The sequence below is a fragment of the Lutra lutra genome, chromosome 5 (assembly GCF_902655055.1).
Source record: "Lutra lutra chromosome 5, mLutLut1.2, whole genome shotgun sequence".
Classification (NCBI taxonomy): domain Eukaryota; kingdom Metazoa; phylum Chordata; class Mammalia; order Carnivora; family Mustelidae; genus Lutra; species Lutra lutra.
In genome coordinates, this window is record NC_062282.1 from 33,214,744 (window position 1) to 33,241,990 (window position 27,247).

The 27,247-nt window shown below is 38.8% G+C and overlaps 1 protein-coding gene across 1 annotated transcript; it reads left to right on the forward strand.

The window, feature by feature from the left end:
• Window positions 1-3,821: 3,821 nt before the first annotated feature.
• LOC125100319 (40S ribosomal protein S4, X isoform-like) lies at window positions 3,822-4,484 on the forward strand. Its single transcript, XM_047730437.1, has one exon. The coding sequence runs from the start codon at window positions 3,822-3,824 to the stop codon at window positions 4,482-4,484; it is 663 nt and encodes a 220-aa protein (XP_047586393.1).
• The last annotated feature ends 22,763 nt before the right edge of the window (window positions 4,485-27,247 follow it).

Sequence of the window (27,247 nt, forward strand, 5' to 3'; positions counted from 1 at the left end):
TAGATCTTGTGTGATAGATCCTCAGAATATGGTTTCCTTATTTTCACAAACTACAAAGATCTGAACTTCTAAGAAATCTTTCTTAATTTTGTCTTCTATCAACACCTTGCCTCTCTTTATGGCTTTGGATTCAAGCTACCTAATCTTTTTTTTTTTTTTCCAAGCTACCTAATCTTAATTGAACTTGTTAGAGTGCTCATTAGGGGTCAATATATCCCATTTCCAGGATATATTATTATGTTTACCAGAGGTCATCTGGAGCCATAACACATAATCTCAGATACAGACAGTGCCCCCCCCCACCTCCTCCAGTATCGTGACACAAATATATGCCACTTTCACTTCTCCCAACAAGGACCAAAAGAGGCAATATAGATGGTTCTGTTATTCATCCCCATTGCTGGAAAACAGTATGGAACACCTGTGTTTTCTAATGTATGTTTGAAGTTATGGGGTAGGGGCTCAGCAAAAACATTCATAGTGATGACAGGCAGACTATTCATTTCCCTCTCATAACATAAACCAGAATTGAGTCATTGGAAGCCAATTTTGAATCTGAGGCAGATAATGTTTCCTGTATCCTGCTATTATTTTTCTCCCCAGCATGTGCTCAATGAAGATAAGTCCTGTGAATAATTATCTGACTACATAAAGCCATTAGGCCAGGTTCCAGTGAGGTACCACAGCTGTGCTAGGGAACCAGATAACAGAGAAAGAACAGAACTCAGGGCTTTTTTCATCATACATCTCCACCATGACTAGTAGAGTGGAGAGAAGACAGGACCCAGAGTGGGGTGGCCCTAATTTTCCAGGGTAGGTCATGAGACACCAAGGGTATAGAAGCCAGCAAGTGAAGTCAATGAAGGAAAGAGCCAAGAGGACTGTTCTAGGATATGTATCTCCTAAAACCTGGAGGCTGAGATAATTCTTTTAGTCTCTCCTCATATGGAAGGGAAGCAACCAAGATGCTACGGTTAACTTCAGCCTCTAAGATAAAGGCAAAGTGCAGGAGAAGCTCAACAGTTCCTAGCCTATACTCTGAAGTTCTTTCTCTGGAAGTGTTTGCAGTAGGTTAAACAAAACCAACTCCTTAGAACATGTATAATTCTCTCCTAAAAAGGGAGTTGGCTGATGTGCTGCTATCTATATGCTCCTCTGACCAAACTTCAGTGTTTCGTTTATTTAATTAATGGCTTTCTTCACATTAGGCTTGCTGCCACAACCAAATAGAGATTTCTCAGCCTGCCAAAGGGATGAGTCTGGACAGCTTGCCTACGCCTTGAGGCTAGCTTTTTGCTTTCTCTCTAATTTTTTGAAAGCTGTCTTAAAGAGATGACTTTAAGCTACATTAGAACCAGAGGAAAAATATCAGCAAATCCCACTGAAAAGAGTAAGTGAATAGCCTCAGGGGTTTGAGCCCCAAAGGTCAGATTTAATCTAATATCAGTTCTGTCTGGGAGTTGGAATCAGAAGATTTTTGAAAGGTCTAGGTGTTTTCTTCATAATTAGGTGGAAAGAGGTGAGCCTACTCTTGGGGCCTATTTTTTAAATAAACCAAAGTCTTCCTATTCAACTCCAAACACAGGTGGAGGGAGTCAAGCTATGTGTACATAAAATCAGTACATAAGGAATAAAAGTGAAATATTCATTCTTTCCCTCAGATGTTTTGTTTCTGTGACATAAAAGCTTACAGTGCCTGAACACTGTTCTGTCTTCAAATAGATTTGGACAGACACCTGCAAAAAAAAAGAAAACGCAAGGAAGACCACAGTAAGATAGGGGATAGAAGTTTAAAGGGAAGCTTGAACAGAGATGAAGAAAACTTAGGAAGATTCAATGGTCTTAGGGGCTAATGGAAGAGGAATAGCAGAACAGATGTGCCAGTCCAAGCACTGATGCCCTCAGCACTGCTGTGAGGGGTGTTGGCTCCTACTAGTTTCTGCTCTAGTCTATAGGTTATCTGCACAAATCTTTTTTTAATTTGGAAATTTTTTGAAGAAAACATCTGTGGGCAGAAAACAATGGCTCAAAGAGTTTCCATAGTAAACCATTTTGATACCAATAAAAATCAATGGGGCAAGCATGGAAGTCTCATCCCTTTTGTCTGACTTTCATTAAGACAAATTGAATGCTTACTGATAATTCAGGGCATATCTATGTAGACCGATTGAAGTGCTTGAAGGGAAAATGTCTTTGTGAATGAGAGGGCAGGAGAGATTTTGGAAGCTTTTCTCTGATGTATAGCAAATATCAGCACTTCTTTTTGGAGAATAACCTTAACTGCATCCTTGCTTTCATCAAAAAATGAGAATACAATTTTCTGAGAATATTTCAGCAAATCTCTTGCATTTAGACATGGGTACTGCCTGGGAATCAGAACGCTAGACTCTGGTTTAGTTTGGATAAGTCTGTCTGAGACCTTAGAAAAGGCTGCTGACCCCTTGGCTTCATCTGTCACATCTGTAAAATGTGGAGGTTCACTTAGAAGTATTTTTTTTTACTTAGAAGTATTTTAAGATCCCTTCTAGTGCCAATATTCTAGAAATCTATGTTTCTTCCAGACAGCTCAGAGAAAGGAAATCATGTCTCTAATATATGTCTTTTCATTATAAGTAATAAAAAATTAGGCTAATACCATGGTTTGAGTAGTGAAGAAATTTCTGTCTTTGTGAATATCTGTGTTTTTTAAAGCTTACTCCAATTGAGAATTGTAGAACAAATGGAAATAGAACTTGTAACAATATGTTTTTGTGTTTCTCTAGTTCAACCTTCCTCCATGGCAGAAGTATGTGTCAACATATCACTATGTAATATCCCAAAGTTGTGAAGTAGACAGATTAAAGTTCTTTTTAGAGAAACAGCACAAGAGTGCTGGAGAGGATAAACAAAATCCAATAAATGGGACTGGGCTCTGGAATATAGCACCCTAGTCAATGGATGGATGCTGGACTAAATGTCTCTATAGGCAAGCAGGTCCATGAAGTGTGGAGCATGTTGGGCTGGCCTGCCTTTGCCAGTGACAAGCTGTATGATGGAAGACAAGTCCCTTAGGTTCTCTGTTTCCCAGATTCCTTGTCTATAGAAGAAGTGATTGGAATGGATGTATTCCTAACCACTTTCAGCCTGAGAATCTTAAGACTCTGTAAGAAGAGATTTAAATGCAGTTAATTACAAATTAATAATGTAAACAAATTGCACAGGCACATATTTTAAATCCTTAAGACAATAAATTGTTCAAAGATAGTTATTTACATATCAATTATTTATAAGCTAATTAAAACTCATAGGGTCACGTGACTTTAGATACGAAAGAGACCTTAGCAGTAAGCACCAACTATTATAAAACTGCATTATAATTATTTGTGAATATGCCCCTTTCCTTGTGCCTCCTTTGAGGAAATAGTCTTGTGTTTCTTTGTATCATCAGTACTTCAACCAGTATAGATAGAGAGTAGACACTAAGTAAAGATTAATTAAACAAATTTTACAGATAAAGAACCAAGAACTCTGAAAAGTTCAATTAAACCTGCCTGAACTCAAACAGGTAGCTAGACTGGAGCATCTGCCTCTTCTGAGACCCAAACCAGGAAGGCCTTTTCAAGGCCAAATTGAGATAGTATTTTTCAAAAAGTGACATTGGCAATGGCATCTTTTCCATGAAAACAGGTCTGCTAAGAACTTTAAGGCAGGCCAAAGAAAATTAAGGGGGAATAATGCACAGAATAAATATCCAATCACTATTCATTGATTGATTTAAACTTGAATCAAATTACTATATCTTCTCAGAAGTAATTAGTTATCTTTTCATGCCTAGCACAGCCATGGCTTGTGGTCCCAAGAAGCATCTGAAGAGTGTAGCAGTTCCAAAGCATTGGATGTTGGATAAACTGACCGGTATGTTTGCCCCTCACCCATCTACCGGTCCCCATAAGCTGAGAGAGTGTTTCCCTCTCATCATTTTCCTAAAGCACAGATTTAAGTATGCTCTAACAGGGAATGAATTAAAGGAGATCTATTTGCAGTGTTTGATTAAGATTGATGGCAAGGTCCAAACCGATACAACCCACCTTGCTGGTTTTATGGATGTCATCAGCAATGACAACACTGGGGAGAATTTCCCTCTGATGGATGACACCAAGGGTCACTTTGCTGTTCATTGGATTACACCTGACAAGTCCAAGTCTAAGTTGTACAAAGTGAGAAATACCTTTGTGGGGACAAAAAGAATCCCTCATCTGGTGACTCATGTTGCTCGTGCCATCCGCTGTCTTGATCCCCTCATCCAGGTGAATGACACCATTCATATTGATTTGGAGACAGGAAAGATTACTGATTTCATAAAGTTTGATACTGGTAATCTGCGTATGGTAAGCAGACATGCTAACCTGGGAAGAATCGATGTGATCATCAGCAGAGAGAAACATCCTGGTCCTTTTGATGTAATTCACATGAAAGATGCCAATGGCAACAGCTTTGCCACCTAGCTCTTCAACATTTTTGTTACTGGAAAAGCCAACAAACCATAGATTTCTCTTCCCTGTGGAAAACATATCCATCTCACCATTACTGAAGAGAGAGACAAGAGCCTGGTAGCCAAACAGAGCAGCAGATGAAATGGTCTCTAGATGACATGATTAAAAGTCTTTATACTTAATTAAAGATAATACAACATGATAAAAAAAAATTAGTACAGTTCTATTTCTGTGGTAGCCATTCCCAAGACAATCACCTTTTTTTTCCTTCTTTGCCTATATCACATGTCAGATGAAGTCTATTTCTCCACACCCTTGAATCTAGCCCAGCCTGCCACTGCTTGTCCAAAAGAGCACAGTGAGAGTTACTCCATCAGATCTGGTCCTGAACTTTAGGATGCTGATGGCTTTTGCCTTGGTCCCTTGGAACCTGTGGCTGTCATACATAAAGTTCAGCTTCAGTGCTGAAGAGGTCCTGAGACTACATAGAGAAGAGAAGAGCCCAGCTGTGCCTGGTCTTTCAGCATCCCTATCCAATCACCAGGCGTGTAAGAAAGTGGTCTTGAACTGTCCAGAACAGCTCAGTTTCTAGCTAAATATCACAAAGTGACCACAGTGGATAGCCCATGCAACAGATGAATCACACAGTTGAGTCCTACTTGAATTTGCAATTAACAAAATTTGAGATATAATAAAAAGTTGTTGTCTTAGGCCACTTCATTTTGGGGTCATATATTTGCAGTAATAAGTAACTGAATTCTTTGTTTAAAAGTACAAAGTTCTACATTTTCTATAAATGAAACTTTTCTTATCTCCTACTCTTAACCCAGGTTAACACAGTTTAGAAGGATTTAATAGTGCTGGTCAATTCGAAGTTTTGTTATGGTAAGAATTTCCCCAGGATATTAACATTAAGAAAAGCTATAGTTTATTTTACAGCAAAGAAGTTCATTTTAATAGGATCCAAGGTATATAAGCTACAGCATCAATTTCTTTCCCCATAAATGTAGCTTTACATTTTTTAAAAAAGATTTTATTTATTTATTTTGACAGAGAGATCACAAATAGGCAGAGAGGCAGGCGGGGGGGTGGGGTGGGTAGCAGACTCCCCACTGAGAAGAGAGCCCGATGTGGGGCTCCATCCCAGGACCCTGAGATCATGACCTGAGCAGAAGGCAGAGGCTTAACCCGCTGAGCCACCCAGGCGCCCCTGTAGCTTTACTTTTTACAGAAAAGTAAATTGAAACAGAAAAAATCTGCCTAGCACAGATGTATGTGTTTGACAAAAAGCATCTTGAGAGAATGACTGTCATTTGTAAAAATGATTAATATCATTCCTTTTCTTCCCCTTTTACTAATCCCTGATTTACTATTTCCACATTCACTTCGAGTACCTCATTCACTTATATATGGATTCCCTCAGAAAACCTTTACTGAATCCCTACCACATTCCTGGCATGATCCTAAGTGCCGGCGAAGAAACTATGATGACTAAAAGGTAGAACTGTACCTCAAGGGGCAACCATTCTACCAGGGAAAACAAGTGTACTACAAACAGGGCCCACGGGTATGGTAAGCGCTAAAATGGCAGAAAGCATGAAAGAGAATGGGAGCTCAGAGATGAGAAGCAGGGCCTACTTCCGTAGGGTGAAAGTTCCAGAGAAGGTAAAGTTGGATGCTAAAAGATAAATTTTTCAGACAAAAGAAATTTGCAGACAAAGAAATGGTAAAGGACATTTCAGGCAGAGACAATGACATTTGCAAAGGGAGGAAAAAGTAAGGCAAAAATGACAAAACTTCTGTTGTGGATGTAGCAAAGGACCGATGGGGGAGGGCAGGGAACTAACAAGAGATAAATAATGGGCCATGGTAGAGATGGGCTGGGGGGGACACAGAGTGAAGAACTCTTAGGCCATGAACTCACAGTCAACTGGACTTCACCCAGGGCTCCCTATGAGGCCTCCTGGGTGGGGAGCGAGGCTACTGCAATCCTTGACTGATTAGAATAGAGGTGAACAGCTGGTCCAAAGTCGGTTCATCCTTTGGCTTGACTATAATCAAGCTGATCCTCTATCTCAGACATTTGCCTTAAGAGATATGATTGGAGACTCTGTCTGATCATACGGTAGTGTGTACTGGATCAACTGCCATGTAGACATGTGGACCTCACGGAAAGCCTGAGCCACAAGCAGCTTAATGCTTCTGGCCATCAGCAATGCTACAGGCCTTAGAGTCTGTGGGTGAGAAAATGGAGCTGTCATGCTGAGAGAGGCAGAAATGAAGAGGCAGTCCATCAGAATGGAAGCGAGAGTGACAGAAAGATAGACAGAGACCCATGAAAACAGCCACGGGTAGATCGTTACTGGGAGGAGCGGGTGGGATTGCATAATCAGGCCAAATGTGGTAGAGATGCCAGCCACACGAGAACCTGGTTTTATCCACTGGATTTGACAATTATTTCTGACCTCAGAAAGAATGCGGTCTCAGAGGACATGTGGCCAGAGTCTAGACACTATTATTAGGAGTTCTAAGACTACAGAGTGTGAGAAATAAGGTGAATGAAATATGACAGATACTGATGACTTATCCTATCAACCAGTGGGGCCATGGGAGATGGCTGCAAGGATGAACGGATTCGAAACTTGTCCTAACGGGCCACCCTTCTCATGTTTCTCCTCATTTGAGGAGGAATCCCACTCTGCATTCTTCTGAGATCTGCTACCTTCTCTTTAATTAACGATCACAACAGATGTCGCTAACAACTTCATCAATGTACAACTCAGCAAGTCCCCACTTTGCTAATTACCATTCATATATTCAAAGACTGGATGGAGAACGTCAGAAAACCTTACCTTTTAAAGAAGGTTGGGTCGCCTGGGGCCACGAAGAGATGGAGCAAAGTGAACTAGGTTTCGTATTTTATTTCATATTTTCTAACCCTGGGATCTTTAGGCTGTGTTGACGCACCATGTAGATGGTAGAACAAATGTCAACAACATTACAAGGCTCCGTATCTTGTTGCTGGCTCAGCCGTTGACACCTGATCCACTGTAGTTTGTAGTTTCTCTTTTGCCTGGTGGTGCTGCCTCCCAGCAAAGAGCAGGGAAGCCGGCAAGCCTGGCAGTCGGTGGGAGAACCAGTTGTGCAAGAAGGGCCTGGAGCTGTTGGAGGACCGCTGCTTGCTGTGATATCCCATTCCTTACTCCCCCTCAGAGGAGGGGGCACCTCAGACCTTTCAGGAAAACACACCTTACACACCTTACTTTTAGAACAACAGCAGGGGCTCCTGGGTGGCTCAGTGGGTTAAAGCCTCTGCCTTCAGCTCAGGTCATGATCCCAGGGTCCTGGAATCGAGCCCCGCATCTGGCTCTCTGCTCAGCAGGGAGCCTGCTTCCTTTCCTCTCCCTCTGCCTGCCTCTCTGCCTACTTGTGATCTCTGTCTTTCAAATAAATAAATAAAATCTTAAAAAAAAAAGAACAACAGCAGACTTAATTTTCCACCTGTCCTGAAGAAGAAATGAGAAGAAAAAAATAGGCCATGAGTCATGACCAAAAGAAGGGAAAAAACCACCAACAAAATAATGTCCTGTGAGAAAGCTCAGAGCCGAGTTTTATTTGTTTGTTTATTGCTGGCTGAGATATAAAGGGAGTTTAAGATTTTATTTATTTATTTGACAGAGAGAGATCACAAGCAGGCAGAGAGGCAGGTAGAGAGAGAAGAGGAAGCAGGCTCCCTGCTGAGCAGAGAGCCCGATGCGGGGCTCGATCCCAGGACCCCGAGATCATGACCTGAGCCGAAGGCAGCGGCTTAACCCACTGAGCCACCCAGGCGCCCCTATAAAGGGAGTTTAAACGGTAGATACGCCTTCTCTGGTTATTGTAGTAGCCAAATACATCAAGGCTGATCGTCTTCGCTTGCCGCCAGGGTGCACCAGTGCTCACACCATTCCAAACTTCTAACAAGATCAGCGTTTTTAGCCCTTCGTAATCGGACTCAAGTCACTTTTTGGAAAGAATGCTGGGGAGTTGGATCGCTAAGGCTCTGTTTATTATAGCACAATTCTCAAATCCTCTGGATGTCTTTTTATCACATCTGCAGTCTGTTCTGCTACAACATGTGTTTTTAAATGCAAATCAGCTCATATGCGATTGGTAATTAGGGGAGTGATATCAGCATAATACAGAAAACAAATTAGACCAAACATGGTTTTTCCTAGTGGGTTCATTGTCTGAAGCAATCAACTGTGTAAGCTTTTTCACAGTTAAATAAAACAGAACTTCAATGGTATTTGAAGAGTTTGGGGGAAAAAAAGCTGAAAAGTCTCTAAAATATCTTCCTTTATTTGAAGAAAGGGGCTGGCTCAGTGGCCTGAAGAATCAGCGATATTGTCCACTAGGCTAATCTACCTGAAGAACGTGTAAGTGCAAGGATGATAACCTGGGAAGGTATTTTCCTGTATTAAAACAAGACAACAACAAAAAACAAAAGTACAAAAAAAGAGAAAACTTCTGAGTCATAATTTTACTTTAGCTGTCCTTTATCAAAGTGACTGTTCTAAAGACCTGTACCTCCACGGGGAAAGCTCCAGTTCCAGGTTTTGAGACATCAAAGGGCAGGCTGACAGATTTTCAGGGCAGAGGCTAGTTGGGATTTAGCTCAATCTTAGTATCTTCAGGATTCTTACCATTTTGGTTAGTGCCCTTATTAAAAAGTGTCATAGCTTTTGAGGTACTGCTCCTAACCCTGTTTTTTCCAACGAGCGCTGTTGTTTACTGCATGATTTTGCAAGGCGTGAAGAACGCAAATGTCCAGTTGCATGGCAGAAACACCTGTGTTAGTGTTTTTCTGGAACAACGTTTGTGTAAGACTTAGGAAACACCGGACATTTTCTACACATTTTATGTACTTTATCTCTTCTAATTCTCACAACTTAAGGAGGTTGGTTCTATTACTCTGCCGTCTTTACAAATGAGGAAACTGAGATCCAAAGAGAATAAATGGAGAGCAGAATCATGACTGTTCCAAGTAGCTATGCATCTGGGTGGGGTAGGAGGGAGAGGTCCTATCCTTTAAATTATACCAGTGGGAGGGCTATCTTAAAAAGTGATTTGCTGGGAAATCAGATTCTGTTAGAATGAGGCTATTCGATACAGGTAGCATATGACCTTACTTGATGAGAACTGGCTTTCAAGCTTTTTCACACAGGTTAATATACATAACCAATTTTTCCTTTAACTCAGTAAGGTACATATTACTCTTCTCCAGCTTTTAATCAAGTTTTCAATAGATATCCCGTATGAACCAATGCAATGCTATGTGCAATGGACTATAGTTATTGCACTTGTTACTCTGGTAGGAGTTGATTAATTGCAACTTCTCATCCTCATTCCTTGTTCCCTCCCTCCTGCCTTCCCTTCCTCCTTCCCTCCTTCCTTCCTCTGAGATTAGGTCAGCACAAAATCAGGCCAGACATGGAAAATGGAGACTCCATAAGCCCCTTTGCACACAAGCTTCTAAAAGGCTCAGTTGCTTACTTTTCTACATATGAAATTGCCGCGGATAGAGAAATTCTTTCAGAAATTGATTTAATGAGAGTAAATGAAATTTTAATGGTAAACAGGCATTGTGTAAGCTGCCTAAGGCATGGGCTTCAGTCACTAGCAGAATGTAATAGGTGATATTATCCTCAGCTGCCTTTCTGTGCATCTGAAGATTAGTAACAACCCTTCTTGTTTTCAATGACGAATTCATAATGCCACGAAGTACTTATAGGCTTGCTGCCTCCCCTGTTAATTGTATTCTTGGGCTCTGGAAGGAGAAAATTTCAATCACTGAATTACCATTTTATTTGAAATTTCACAAGGCAAAGATGTATAAAAATGGAGAAGATAATGCCTATAAGTTTATAAAGAAAGAAAAATGTGCCATCGTCTTTTATAATTCTCCTTTTCATTCTTTTGTAACAAAATGCTCTTCTGCTTTTTTTTCCCCCAAATTTTCTTTCTGGTGCCAAGTATCTGAGGCTTAGTTATAGTTCCTCTTTTGAGAACAAATTTGGATTTTAAAGCGTTCCATTAGATACAGATCAGTGTTTAGCTAAGTGTGAGTTAAGGGCCATGCCTATCAAAATCACCTGAAGTGCTTGTTTAAAAAAAAAAAAAGTGAATTCTTGGCGCCAAGATCTCTTTACTGAATTAGAATATTCAATGTGGGATTCTAGGCCTCTATATCTTAACAAGGAACTTATGTCTTTTACATACACTAATGTTTAGTATGGGTACATTTAGTTTTAAATCACTGACTTAGAAAATTCAGAGTATTCACAATAGGTGTAATTGTTTCAGCCAAGCAAAACAACCATTGATTGATTAATTGCTTCTTATAGATCCCAAGTTTTTCTCTGACACTGTGTGTTTCTTTGTTTCTTTGTTTCTTCATCCAAACTGAGTCAATCAGTGTTGATGGTATAGTGGTGAGCATAGCGACCACTTGAGTCAAAGAGAATTAGTCAAATTGAGTCAAGAGAATTAAATAATCCACTCAGTCAATTGAAAACTAAGGACCAAGTCAATAAATCAAAATCCAATTGTGTAACCCATCTCAGAAGTTTTATTTGACTGAAAAAATGACATTTAAAACACCTATACACAAAGTGTGTTAAGACAGTTGAATTGATTAATGAGCATAGTAGCTTTCTTAAAACAACCACCAGCATTAAGATTAGAGATATGTTTACATTTATCTTAAAAATCTTCAGTTGCAAATAGTAATACATGCAGGTCATTCGAGACCAATAAGTTGCTAAATCTAAGAGACTCTTTTCAGTACCTAATTTGCTTGACTTTTCATCAGTCATTTGACATTGCTAACTACTCCTTCCTTTTTGAAACAGTCTTGTCCCTTATCTTCTGTAAGTCCACACTGCGTGAGTGAAGGTGATGCGTCTGCTACAGTAGATAAACACCCAAATCTTGGTGTCTTAACACAAAAGAAATTTCTTTCTCACTCATATAAAGTCTGATAGTATTTTCCCCTAAGGGATGAAGAAGGTTTCTGGCTTCTTCTTGGGACTGACACTGAGCTACTAGATGGAAAAGAGAGAGATCATTATGGGAGACTTTTTTGTACCAGCTTTGAAAGTGGCCTTCATCAACTTCTGTTCACATTCCATTAGTTAGAGCTCAATCATATGACAACACTGAACTTCCTGGGAGGCTGGAAAAAAACTGGAGAAGGAAGAAGAGGCAGAGAGGTGCTCAGATAACAATCTTTGCCAAACAAACTCTTCTCATTTTTTGTGAGATATATACCTCTTTGTATATTCTTTCTCAGATGCATTTGTAACCCTGTTCTTTACCCAATCCTAGAACTTTGACATACTTCATGGGGTTGTTCTAAGTCTGCTACTCTTTTTAGTCTCCAAAATTCCCCTGGCCAATAGCATTCTTTCAGATGGGTTTAATGGATGTCTCTAGCCCATGGAGCCCCCAAAGCAAAGTCCAATCACTACTGAAACTCTACCTATTAATGTCTCAAATGTACCTCAACATCAAACATGCAAAAGTGAACTTGTCAGTTCCATTTCTATTTCCAGCCTTACTTGACACAGTAAATGGCACTAATCACCACCAAATTGCCCAATCAGTCATTTCTCTCCATCTCCAATACCCTGATAAAGTACATCTTTTTTTTTTTAACTCTTTCCTGGTTTCTACCTAGAGTCCTCCTCTCCCCAATCCACACTGTCATCAGAGTCATTTTTACAAAATTGAACTATGGTTATATATTTTCTCTGCTTTATATATATATACTCTTATATATATTTTCTCTGCTTTAAATCTTTCAATGTTTCAATCTTATGTCCCTTGGACAATAAAATCCAAGCCCTTTAATATGGTTTATGGTGTCCTTCATAATTTAGTTCCATTTGCCCCCTTGACCTCTAGCTCCTTCACCCTCACTCTTTCCCTTGAACATCCGATTTCCTTTTGGTTACTTTCTAAGGTATGCCATTCTTTTTCCTTGTGACCAAGCTGCTCCCTTCATTTAGAACACTTTTCCCTGACCTCTTTCAAAATGTAGGCCCAACTCATTTTTCAGGTTTCAGTTAAAAATGCCACTTCCTTTTGGAAATCTATAGTAATTCCTTAGTTTATATTAGAAGTCCTGCTTATGCTCCTGTGACACCTTGAATTTTATTGTATTTTCTTGGTTAAAATGTTTATTTAGCCCATTGTTCTGCAGTCCTCATGAAAGCAGTAGCTCTATCTATTGCATTTACTACTGTATCTCCAAAGTTCTTAGCGGGCATATTAGGAAATTTGTTGGTGAGTGAATAAACTTATTAAGTGATAAACTTGACCAGTTTCTGTCATATTTCTGCAAATTCTATGATACAAATGGCTGCTTATATTTCATAGTTAAATTCTCTATGAAACAATTTTCCAGAAGTCCAACTTCTGATGGCATCTTGACCTAGCACCTCCAGTCACATTCTCGAATGAGAGGAGCCAGGCTATTCTTTCTTTGCATGCCTTTATTAATTCCCATTATGATCAACATCCTCAACAAACTCTGGAAAAGCCAAGGAATGATTTCTCTAATACCTCCCAGAGGAACCACAATAAAGGAAATCAGAGAGACATCTGTGTGTTGCTTATACCTTCATAATCCTTTCTCGAGTTGTAAATTACTTGGCAACACCTATTGAGCTATTCTATTTGAAAAAGGAGCTATGAACACAATAACCAATTCAGTGCTTTGAAGCTTTATCATTCCTTGAGCCTAGACCCAATTTCAACATATAGAGGGGGTGTTTTTCATACCAGCAACTAGCGGTTCTTGGACACCACAAGGATGTCTGAAAATTCAACTCAATTCCCCAATTATCTATGGGGAGATAGCCTCAGGATCCACAGGTAAAACGTTCATTCCTACAGGACCACAAATCCTCTAGCCCCACTTCAAATGCCAGTCATAAGCCCAGGTTACTACTTGTACTTCTGATTAGCTGCCTATAAACCAAACGTTCCCATGACCTCCTCTTTGGGTTCAATTAATTTCCTAGAGCGGCTCAGGGAAACTCAGAGAAGCATTTTACTTACCAGACTATTGGCTTATTTTAAAAGGGTATAATTCAGGAATAGGCAGATGGAAGAGGTACACAGGGCAAGGCATGAAGAAAGAGCCTGGAGTTTCCATGTCCTCTTCAGATGCACCACTCTCCCAGTCCCTCCATGTGTTCACCAACCTGGAAGTGTCCCCAGCAAGACCCCTACTCCTGCTTTCCTCTTCACAGGAAGATTAACCTTATCTTAACAGTTACCTCCACCTCACTGTAATGTTAAAATCTCCTCCCAAGGAGAAGCACAAACCTCTTTAACATAACATACAAGGTATATATGAGCATGTTTCCTGAAGACACCTGAGTGACCTTATACCCACCTCTACATGCATTGACAAAGATTCCCTTCTGAATATTCACTCTAAACCCTAAATAAAAAGAATCTCTTCATCCTTGCTCAGAGTCATGGCTTTGGAAGTTAATATCAATGACCTCCAGCCCCTCTGCCATTACCAGAGGTCTGAGGGTGGAACTGAAATTTCTAACCCTCTATCATATGATTGGTTCTCCTAACAACCAGCCCCATCCCTAAGGTGGGATTCAAAAGTCACAGCATTAATGTGATGAAAGAATTTTATTGCTCTCATCTCATATATTCCAAGGGTTATAGGAGCTCTGTCACAGAAACAGGACAAAGACATATATATACATATATACATGTGTATATATATATATATATGGCATTAATCAATAATTATTAATCAATAGCTTATTAATTATATCATAGTATATTTTATATACTTACAATCATAATTATATAATTAATTATAATTATAACCATATATTATAAATATAATTTATTTATACATTTATATGAATTTATCTATTATAAATATCATAAATATATAATACATAATTATAAGCATGTAATTATATATTATATATATCTATATATATAGATATTTTAAAGAGCTTAATCAAATAATTATATATTATATATATTAAGATATATATCTTAATATTATAAATTATTATTTGATTAAGCTCTTTAAAAATAGATATCTACCTGGTGATTTATTCCTCAGCTTGGTTCTTCCATATAGAACACTTTTTTTTTGGCACCCAATCTGATTTTAAGATGTTATCAAAACCATTTTCAAAGCTGGTTAAATATAGACTTCTTCATACCTTTTGTTTACTGATATGTTGAACATAACAATTTCCATTATAATATAAAACTGATTCCAGTTGGAGTTGAGAACTTAGTGTGTTCCAAGGGCAGGGCGAAATGCTGTATATGCAATCTTGAAATCTTTCTGGATTTTGAAAAAAATATCTGCATGATGTATATTTTTAATTTATTATATTTTATTGTATTTAAATTCTTGGGAAATTGACAATCCATTTAAAGACTGATTAGACAATTTTTTCCTGAATTAGAAAAATTGGTTAGTAACAGAAACCTATGTTTGGGCACTTGGGTGGCTCAGTTGGTTGGGTGTCTGACTTGGTTTTGGCCCCAGTCGTGGTCCCCGGGTTGTGGGATCGAGCCCTGTGTCTGGCTCCACAGTCAGTGGAGATTCTCTCCCTCTGTTCTTGCTCCCATTCGCGCATGCTCTCTCTCTCTTTCCCTCACTCTCTCCCTAATACATAAATAAATGAATAATCTTAAAAACGAAACCAAACCAAACCCATGCCTTATGCATTCCATGTAACAGGATGGCAAGTGGATTGTGGAATCAGATTTTAGATCCTGAGCACTCAGTGATAAGACCAGGTCTTCTGGGAGATTGCCATGCAGGACAGCTGCTGAATCTTCTTTGACATTTTAATCCGCATGCCCTGGTTTCTTTGCTGTTGGAACTACTCCTAGTTGATCAATGCAAGAATGAGTTAGTTCCTCCCTCATTCAAAGGGAATGGAGCAGCCAGAAGACCAAGTACCACAATAAGCTAGGAAAGAATGACAATTAAACACAAATGGCTTGGAGAGGAGAATGTAAAAGAGGGATGTGAAAGTTCAAATAAGAAGAGTAGATGAAGTGTGAATGTGGGCAGATCTCTTTCTGTGAGGAATAAGGACCTGGCAAGAGGGATTTAAATTAGAAATTTGTTTCATTATGGCCTTGAGTCCCCACTATATGTTTTCCTGTCACTGTGCTGTGTCCTAAGGCACATGCTAAGGGAGCAGTGGATAGAGGTGCCAGTACAACCTAGAAACTTGAACCTATGTCCACGAGACGTTAAGCCTTTTCTATCTCTGGGCTTTTAAGAGGTTTTTTGAGGAGGAAGAGGAATACCTTTATTTTGTTCTCTTGAGTTATGTTTTCCAAATAATCTGCTTAAGAAAATCTCTGTGTTTAAGTAAGAAATTGCCTGAAAGGAATATAACTTTATTCTTTTGTTGACAGTAAGTTTAACAAAATCGTTTGCTGTGAACACAACTTTATCCACCCACAAAAGAGATTGCAGTCAGAACTATATTCTAATGAAAACAAGGCTTCTATTCTCTGCATTTATTTATACAGCGTGGTGAAAATCACTCCACACTTCTCTCCAATGTGTTTATACCTGTAGCAACTCCCCACAGATCTGAGAAATTTCCACAGTCTTGGAAGAAGAAAGAGAACAAGTGGGGGAGGGACAGGAAGTGTGTCAACATCAGGTCACTGATTTCAAGATGCCAGCACCTCAGACTGGTGGCAGAGGTGTAACTGTGTAATCTGTAGAGGTTTATTTGCTGTTACTTTATCTGTTCTTTCTAACTAAAAAACAAAAAACAAAATCATCTTTGAAAAGGAGAGGAGATGGTGGCTGTTAGCACATTAGCTTTATTTATTTTTTTTTTTTCCTTGAGATTGTGCCATATAATTGTTTCCCACAAGTAGGAATCAGTACTATGGACAGAGGACAGATAACTGGGTTTCAATTTTGGCTCTGCCACTTACTAGCTGTTAGCATAAAAACTCATTATTCAACATTAATTCACTTAGTACTCATAAATAGCCATGTCTTGGTTTCCCAGGTACTGTGTATACAAAGGAAGCAACAGTGTTAAGAACTATATTTATAATCTGAATTGTATTTGTAAATATATATAGGTCTTGTTTGTCTTCGATTTGTTTGGTGAGCAAAGACAGGATATCCTTTAGCTAAGGGAGACTCAGTTTAGGATTTAATATCAGTGATTCAAGTCACAGTTCCCTTTTCCTATATTATTCTTTCCTAAAATATAATGTCACCTAATCAGCAGATCATACTAAATCCCATGATTACATATTTTAGAGAATACTTTCAAGAAGTTTATAAAGATATGCAGCTGAACTAATTCAGAATGGAGGTAAACTACCAGACCATGTGGGAGGGGCTGGACACAGGGGTAGGGACGGAAATCTTTACACCACAGCCTAGGATGAGAATCATTACTGCCAACAACCATGAAATTTAACTCTGCATGGACAAGGTCATAAAAAACAAAGGCAGTGAGATATAAAGTAAACCTGTTATGAAAGAAGTAGCCTTTCCTGGCAATAAGCTCTACAAGAAACTTATACTTTAAATCGTTATGCAAGAGACAGATGGTTAGATTTGCTTCATAAAACAGGAAAACCCCAAATAAAAATGCTTTGAACAAATGAGCAACTATTTCTCTCTCTTGTTAAAGAAGGAATCCCAAGCTTTTTTGGAGAGTTTCATGATATCACCAAGAACCTGGGCTCCTATTTTCTGGTCCATCATCATCAAGGCTTGTGCTCTCCAATCTCAAAGTATCTTTTGGTCCAACATGAGTACCAGTGCTTTAGTTACCACATCTGAGTTTTAGGCTGTCAGCAAGGAGTCAGACCCTCAAATTGTTTATCCTTCTGATTTAAGAGAAGTTAAGAGAATTAAGAGAAATAAGAGAATTTCTTATTTAAGAGAATTAAATAAGAGAATCTTATTTAAGAGAAATTTCACATAAGTTGTGTGAGTGTTCTGGAAACTTCTGCACCTATTTTATTGGCTCTAATTTAATCATGTGCCACATCATGTAAGGTTGCAGGGCTGGCTGGGTAGATGATCTTCTGGGTAGGTATACTCCACTAAAAATAGTTGATGAACAGCTGGTAGTCTCTACCACAGACAGGAAATGACAAAGTGGACAAGGTTTCAATAACCATTTTACATAAAATTCAAATGTAGCCTTTACAGAAATATGTTATCAGAGACTAGGGAACATAGTCCAATGACCTCAAAATACTGATGCATCTACACCATTTTAGCCCAGGTTTCTAGGCTTTCTCAAGAGAAGTGAATGCTGGAGCTCCAGAGAAATAGTTACATGTTTAATGTGTTGGTTCTAGTTTAAGTAATCACTTCTCTAGGTACCAACCTACTTTTAAAAAATGAAGTTCTTATAGGGAAGACAGAAATCTAGTTGTTAGGAGATTAAATCAGTGCAGAGTCTTATATTCCTTTAACCTTTTTTTTTTAAAGATTTTATTTATTTATTTGACAGAGAGAGAGAGATCACAAGTAGGCAGAGCAGCAGGCAGAGAGAAAGGGGGAAGCAGGTTCCCTGCTGAGCAGAGAGTCTGATGTTGGGTTCTATCTCAAGACCCTGAGATCATGACCTGAGCCAAAGGCAGAGGCTTAATCACTGAGCCACCCAGCCGCCCTATTCCTTTAGCCTTCTAATAAGCAATAGATACACAGATCTTTTGTTTTCGGCCTCTGTAATAACTGTGGGGAAAGTTGCTCAAATACTCATTTACTCTGGGGGTTTGGAGTTCTCCCTAATTCTTCAGATCTAAAGAAGATGGATTTGACCCATTCTCTGGAATGTGGAAGAGCAGAGCCCTTTCCAAGATTGCCATGATCTCCAGAGGGTCTTGTGTTCTCATGGTTACCTCTGGCTTCAGACACCTGCTTCCAATAGTTGAGTCTGATTTTATGAGTTGACTTGCTGTTTTACTCATGTTCTTCCTCTCATACTGTGTCAACTGTGAGGTGGGACTTGGATCTTTTCCTTACATTTCACATACATAAAAAAATGCAACCCCCCCCCCAATTAACCAACAAAAATAAACATACACTTACATACACAAGGTAATTTTGTGTGACTAGAAGACTGCCCCGAAGTACGTCCCATTACAAATGTAGCATCACATACAGATAAACAAATTAAAATTAAACCATAGACATCTTTGGGGTGAGAAGTCCTTTAGCCACCGCATACCACCTTGAGCTTCATCACCATTTCCTATCCTTCTGACCCCTTCTTAGCCCCATACAACTTGGCTTAATTCTCTGTTCTCATATATAAAGGAATAAAGCTCTTTTTGGTCATTATCCCCAAAGTTACCTTTGCATATTCAAGTCCCAGGGAATGGCACGGGTGGTTGGCAGTTGTGATCACATGCAGCAGGTTTTGAAGGTATCATGCCTGCACTGGGCTATCTTTGGTCCATGGGCTGTTTTTAGGATTGTAGCGGTGGAAGTGAGAGCCCTCAGAAGGATGAACCGAGATGAGGCATGTGAAAGGCAAATGATAATACGTGTGAGTAAGTACATGGTAGTCATTCAGTGTTAGATGTTATTATTAGAGTAACAATTATCAATTGATAATGCTTTTCTCATTGAGAAAAATGTTGAGTCTTTCTATTTTTGTGCTGCAGAATAGTTTTAGTTTGAATATAGAGGCCTCCAGAATTTGAATTTGTGTATCCTTCCAGAGATGTTTCATGAATATAGCATGTGACTGTATTTATTCTCTTCCATTGCTCATATGGAGGAAGGCTGTTAGAGTCTTTTGTGTCCACAGTTCTGCTTATCAATTAAGCTATCTGAAAGTTATATGCTTTCTTTGTAATACAATTCAAGGTTGTGATCATCAGAATCAGTTAGAATGCCAACTCATTGTCCCGAGAGTTACAAAAGAAAATAGAGAAATAATTTATAAAAATGGAGCAATATGTATAATTAATTTGATGAAGGTCACTGTTAGAAATCTGGGATTTGCTTGTATTATGGAATGTATAAGAGGACTATGAGGGGCGCCTGGGTGGCTCAGTGGGTTAAGCCGCTGCCTTCGGCTCAGGTCATGATCCCAGGTCCTGGGTTCGAGCCCCGCATCGGGCTTTCTGCTCAGCAGGGAACCTGCTTCCTCCTCTCTTTCTCTGCCTGCCTCTCTGCCTACTTGTGATTTCTCTCTGTCAAATAAATAAATAAAAATCTTAAAAAAAAAAAAAAGAGGACTATGACCTGCTCATGTTCTCAAGGAGACATAACTGAATAAGAGGATAAAAGCTGAATGGCAATGGGACCCAAGCACAGGAGGATTCTTTAGAGCTATGTTAGATTATAGTTTAGGTGAGTTTGTTTGTTTGTTAAAGAATTACTGGGTAATAGTCATTTTCAGAACTTCAGGAGCTTAATTTCCAAGTCAAGTCCAGAAGGAAGATACGCATAACCTTTGACCTATTGAGTTCTTGCTATCTATGGCTATGGTATCACTTGTTCCCACTTTAATTCCAACTCCTCAAACTCAGAACCAGTGTTCCTCACTGTATTTCTTACCTCACCTAGTACTTAGGACTTGGTAGATGCTCTATAAAGAGGCATTGAATGAATGAGCAAATGAGTACATTTAAAAATGTATCAACCCATCAAACAATCTACAGTGTAATTTCTATACTTTCCCATAATGAGTATTTCCATTTTAGCTTTGATGAAAACAGAAGAAAAAGCATAACAGTCCAGTTTTTCATATCGATTTATCACAACATTCCATGAACTACGTGGTGCAATTCTTATGCGAGTTTTGCTAGACTAAGATGTTAATGAAGAAAAATTCATGAGCCTTGGCATTCTTTTTTTAGCTCTTCTACCTTCACTTTCCAAAAGGGCAAAATGAACACCTGTGCATCTGAAACAAAAGACAAATTAAAAATAAGAGGTTAATTAGGCATTAAATTGACATTTTAAACACAATGTTAGTGCTATGGGAGTGGTGAAAACAATCATTTCAAATGTGCTATACTGGGGGGGGGTAGATTTTATTGATTACTTTACTCAAAAGCTGACTCAGTCTGAGCAATTAGAATATCAAGCAAAGAACACATATGAGACAAGCTTTGGAAGAATTGTCTGGTAAGTATCATGATTGTTGCAAAAAAATAATAATAACATGCTTTGCACAGCTTTGTTATCAGGAGCCTTTACATCTGACATTTGGGAAGCAGGGAAAGAGAATGGCTTAAGGAGTCGAAAAGCCAATTCATCATGATGCCTGACATTTGGGAGCTGATATTATCATCTATAATTTAAAATTCAGAATTTATAAAGTGCAGTCATATAATACTGCCCAGCAACAAAGGTCTTGACGAAATGTCTGTACTTATCTGTGAAATAACAGAGTCACAAAAAGCTGATGGTTTTGAATCTGAATGTTTATTCCTCCCCATCTCACCCCCCAAATTTTATAAAATAATGAGTTTCTACCTTCTGCATTAAGCAAAATTGTATGCACTAGGAACTGACTTTATATAGGGAGATTTAAAAATCTACTACTATGACCTTTGTCATTATGGTTATGAGTCTTTTCTTGAACATGTACCCTGTGAGGTTTGTTGATCATTTGTTTGCTTTATTTCTAATCAAAGTATGATAGCACATGAAGATATATGCGGAGCTATCCTGGGATTCTGCTGAGAATACCAGTCACAGTTGTGCTGCTGCTGTGTGCTTATGCATAAGGTTTTCTAGTCCAGAGATTCCGATCTCACAACATCAAGAGGTATTTTCAGTAACAGCGGCATCAGAATATACCCAGTTGCAGAAATTCTTCAGGACCCCCAGCCCCTCAAAGTCCTGTGGCCCAGGTGATCTCCTTGGACCTGAACGTGATCTTCCAATTTCCTTCTCATTAAAGGAATCAGCATTAAGATGGAGAAAAGGACATCCTTTCCTGGTCTGGCATTGATAATCTTGCTTTCCTAACGATTGGTTTGCTCTGTGCACTACTCTCAGCTTTCATGTAGTTACTCTTAGATCAGCGAAGCAAAATATTCCCTTTCTTCCTTTCATACAAATGCTTCAAGAAAAGATACCCAGTGATTTGTACAATTGACAACTGCAACCATTACTCCGGGGCAGATTGAGAAGAACTCATATTCTCTCTAACACAACCCAGAAGTGCCCATTCAGCTACCTGATGGCAGAGGCATGTGTTTCATTGCTGCTCTGTGATCTAATTCAGAGGAGAGATAGCTGCGGCATTTTCAATTGATATATAAAAATAGCTGGCTGCGCTAGACACTGTCTGACGTCAATGAAATCATTAAAAAGCAGTGACCAGTCTGCAGAATGTCTCTGATTGCAGCTCAATGTGCAGATACTTAAGCCATATCATTTTTTTCCTTTTGACAGACAGCCATCTTTTCTTACTGTAAGGTAAATTTCATCAATCATTTAGCTAAGATGTGGTTAAAACTCAAGTTCTTTCTATTCTACCATGGTGCATAATCTTATGTAAAAGGTCAGTCGCATTTGAGAAGGGTTGATATCCTGTGGAGATGGTGAGAATTGACAGCTGAAGACTTTTGGAAATTTCTCATAGACTTCTGAATAAATGTGAACCCACAGATTAACTATTATTGTATTGGTTTCCAACCACATGGTTTTGTGCTGAAACCTTTGAAGGTGACTTATGCAGGAAGCCACAGGACAGTAACCAGTATCGTACTGAGGACACTTACAAATTCTTTCTGAAAGGTAGAGCTCATATCAGGAACCAGATATGAATACGAAAATGCCAGAATGGGCCTGGCTCAGGAGTTTTCCAAATCTGCTATCCTGTAAGAAGGTCTTCTGTCTTTTCCTCCAATATGGAGTCCCTTCCCCATTCCTTACTATCAACCTAAATTCTACCCATCCTGCAAATCACCCAGAGGTCTTGCCCAACCATTCCACCATCATATTATCTTTCCTCTTCCTGATCAAACTACTTCAGCCCCTAAATAAAGGTTCTCTTTCACTTTCACAAAAGAATGTTCTCCTGACCTCTGCTCCTCTTCACTCCATCTTTTACCATACCTCAATGCAACTCTTCTAAAATATCAGTCTGATTATGTTAGCTCCTTGTTTAACCATCATCAATGTCTCCCTATGTGAGAGCTCACCAACTTGCATGTCTTTTAATCAGACAAATTCAACCATGTCCTAGCCAGAAGCCAGTTAAATGAGTCTGTTTTTCTCCAGCTCTTGGGACCCTTTATTTTACTCTACACTTGCCTTTTTGTCATCAACTCATTCCTGCAACCATTTACCTTGTGATACCCTTCACGCTTGACAGATTTGGCTTTCTTAATGTTGAACAGTTGTGTTCTCTTTTAAACTTGGTTTGTAATAGTGCTATGACAACTTAGGGAACCATTCAAGAGGTTCCATATCCAGATGAGATTCCATGTGAAACATAGCTCACCTCCCTTTTGGGAATAGATCAGATGCTCCCTTGTTACCTGCAGGATAAAACCTGTGTCACACTACACAGAACCCCAATCTGCCATTCCAGACTCTTCTTCCACCAGTTCCCACCATCCACCTGTATATCAGCCCCTGAGCCCATCAGAATCTTTCATTCTTCCATTCTTTTGCCAAACTATGCCTTATGCTTATAAAGCCCTTCCACCATTTACAATTTGCCACACTCACCCTTCAATATCAAAGTCAAATATCATTACCTCCAACTAATTTAATTGATCCTATTTATGTGTTCCCATGGAATTTCCCATGGAAATGCATATTTATTTTTAGCACTTATGTTTTGTAACTGTTTGATGGTTATCTGTTTTTTCCTTAAAACTTGACTTGCTACAATGCAAGAAACTAATATTTTATTCTTCCCTATATCTTGAGATATACATACAACACAGGGTCTATCAACAAGGGTTCATCAACAAGGGTTTATTGACTGAACAAATAATCTATACCATATGTTTGAACATAATTAAATTTTTTTTTACTTGTACTCCCTAATAATTAAATATTTTCTTCTATGAATCATTACCTTTAATTATAAGCATGATGTATAGCAAGTATTTTTTAAATACCCTGTATATCACCTGGGTCAGTGTTGAGAATTTATCCTTGATGAACTATGTTCTCTTTCTTGATATTAACCTCAGTTTTCTGTTAAGCTACTTTGTAAAATTTTCATCTTTGAATAGGTTCTTTCATACTTAAAATTTTAACCTTTTCTACCTCTTAGGGTGTCAAGTTCTGGGCAATGTTGCTTTCACATCTCCATTTCCATTTTTTGATGGCTCAAATCTTTTTTTTTTTTTTTAAAGATTTTATTTATTTATTTGAGAGAGAGACAGTGAGAGAGAGCATGAGCGAGGAGAAGGTCAGAGGGAGAAGCAGACTCCCCATGGAGCTGGGAGCCCGATGTGGGACTCGATCCCGGGACCCGGGGATCATGACCTGAGCCGAAGGCAGTCGTCCAACCAACTGAGCCACCCAGGCGTCCCATGATGGCTCAAATCTTATCCCAACAGAATGAAAACAAGAAGGCCACTTAGATGAGGAAGGATTAAGGCTGATTAGGTCGGTTAATTTGAGAATCAACCTGGGAGGAGAATACTTGTCACAAGCGGTATCTCTTACTGGTTTCTTCTTTGCTCATATCTGTGTCCTGCTATCATCATGCAATGCAACCTAAATAATTGAGAGTAAGCCTGTTTCAATCCAGGTTCTGTACCTAAGTAGATTTGGAGATGTTCACCTTGTTCTCAGATTCCTACCTTCAACCAGTTCACCCAGCAGCCTACTTAAGAGCTCCTCCTCATCACACAATACCTAAAGTTCTTTATGCCCGAAGTTTGAACACATCTTTCCACATGTGTGCTTCCTGAGAGTTCTTCCATTTTTATAAGTAGTACAATTTCTTGGTTTTCTCAAGTTAGAAACATGGAAATAATATCAGACCCTTTCTCTTCTTGGCCCCCATATTGAGTCAAAAACTAATTCTTGTGTTTTCAAACCCACCTCCTTTTCCCACCTCTTTTGCCCTTATTGTAGTTCAAACCATCGTCATCTCTCTCCTGAATTCTAGTAAAATATTTTTATTTGGTCCTTCTAATTTATTCCTTACATAGCATCCAGAGAAATCTTTTAAGAAATAAATATGATTAGTTCTCTCTCTTGCTTAAAATTCTTTAACAGTATTAGATTGCCTTTAAAATACAGTCCAGAATTCTTCTCATAGCCCACAAGACCTTGCATAACCTCTTTAGTTCTGTCTCAAACTCTTCCCTCCTCAGTCTCATGAGCATTACAGGAACTCCTTCTGATACCTGAGTACTCCATGCTCCCACTTAATGCTTCCCATGCTTTCCCTAACCTTCCCTCTCTCATTAGCTAGCCAGCTCCTCCTCGTCCTTTTGAACTCAATTAAAGTATCACTTCCTCTAGGAGCCTGCTATGGTTTCCAAAATGAGTCAGGTAATTTTTTGTGCAATCACAACTCATTAATTTCACTCCATATATTGTATTACATTTGTGATTATGTAATTATTTGTATGAAAATTGAAAATTGGTTTTAGCCTCCCCTGTTATAATGTAAGTTTATTCCATAAAAGCGAGTATGTTTATATTTTGTTCACCTCTGTGTCTATAGGATATAAGAGAATAACTGAAAAAAAGGAATATTTCATATTCATTTAATACACAAATGTCTCTTATAAAAGTTCAATTATTTACTGGGATTTTGAATTTTAATTTAGGTTTGGGCATACAATTAACATCTGTATGGCTGTACTGATTAATACAGGTGAAACATTGGATTACCCATTATTCTTTTTGGCAAACTTGCCTTCCTTTTAACTATCTTGGTAAGAAGCTATTCATATTTGAAGACAGCATGTACAGGAAGGTAGCAGGTTCTATCACAGGCTTCCCAAGACAAGGCATCTTGTGATTCTGTATTTGTGTTAGCTAATTGCATAGTTTGGCGCATCATTGAAGAATAGGACTTTGTCCTTTTGTTTAAATGCTTCATTATATATTTGTTTATATTTTGTTGGACAGACACAGGTTGCAGTTAATTACTGAGAGCCATCACTAAGCAACTGTCAATAAAAATGCAGAGCAATCAAGCTAAATCAATAAAGATAGTAAAGATCAATTCCAGGAAGAGGTAACATAGTTAGATTTCATACTGGCTGGCCTGTTTCAGGCCCCTTGGAATGTGTTTTCATCTTAAATACATTTATGGTAACCATGTTGTTATTGACAAGGTTTTTAGGACACTTGCAGGTAAGATCACCTTTCCCTTTTCTTTTTTTTATACCTTCTATTTTAGTGCAAAGAACATAAAGAACATGAGGTTGGGAGTCAGGGAGTCCTGGGCTGAAATCCTACCTACGAATTTTGCAATGTTTTGAATGCTATTAGCCTTTGAGAGGTCCTGTTGCCTCTATTTCATGGCTGTCAAGGTTGAAAAAATAATATGTATAAAATGCTTGGCAGATTACAGAGGCTGGGTAAATATTAGTTTTCTCTTCCTACACATCATCCTTTGATTTTCTCTTTCTTTGTTTTCCCTATTCTAACTCTTTTGTCATAGTCTTCCTGGTGTGTGAGACTCTTGATGATTTTCTTTAAATTCTAGGGTATTGGCTGGCTAAAATATTAGCCTGTGGATTCTCCAGAACTCTGTAACTTAGGGAAATTTAAGCCTTCCTTCAGCATACTAATAACTAGTGAAAAATTCTATTTCTTTATTTTTACTGATGAAGTATCCATTTCCATTGACTGAAGAGTTTAGAATCTTTCTTCAGTATGCTACATGTCTATAGCCAACCAATTTCTGGTTAGATATTGTAAGCTTAGATTAGCTGAGTTCATCTAGAATTTTATTGGGTTGGTATAATGCTATAACTGTAGTAGATGGCAGAGAAAAGCTGGGTAAATATAATGTAGCCTAATAAAAAATTATGAGTTGGTCCCATACCAAGTGGCTCAGGGAAAATAGAGGAGTTGAGGGTTGTTTGCCTACTCACTATGAAACCCCTCCTTAAATTCTTCTACTTTGATTACTATTTGGCATTGATAGTTCAGGTAGGTGAGAAGGGAGTACATAGCTTAGAAAGAAACTTAGAATTCCCAAACAGAAAGGATGATAGATACTCTCTCCTCTCTTTTCTTACCTTCAACCCCTACTCACCCATCCTTACTCTCAGCTGATGAATTTGCTTTCAGATTTACAGAATACAAGGTGGCAATCACAGGACTGAAGGTCCACAAGTTCCCACATTACATCTATTCACTGGTCAGCGTTGCACCCTTATATTTTCTCTCTCTCTCTCTCTCTTTTTTTTTTTTTTTTTTTTTGAGAGAGAGAGAGAGAGAGCATGAACGAGCTAGGAATGGAGGAGAGAGGGGAGGGGCAGAGGTAGAGAGAATCTTAAGCAGGCTCCTCGCCCAGCACAAGGCCTGTGGCAGGGCTCTGTCTCAGGACCCTGAGATAATTACTTGAACCAGAATCAGGGGTCCAGCACTTAATTGATTGAGCTACCCAGGCGCCCCTGAATCCTTATATTCTGCCTTCTCTTTTGCTACCACAGATGAGGTGTCTGTGTTCCTAGTAGGGACATCCTCTTCAGTTGTCCATCAGATGCCATTCCCACATTCTCAGAGCTATTTCCCCAGTAATACTCTTCTTCTGCAT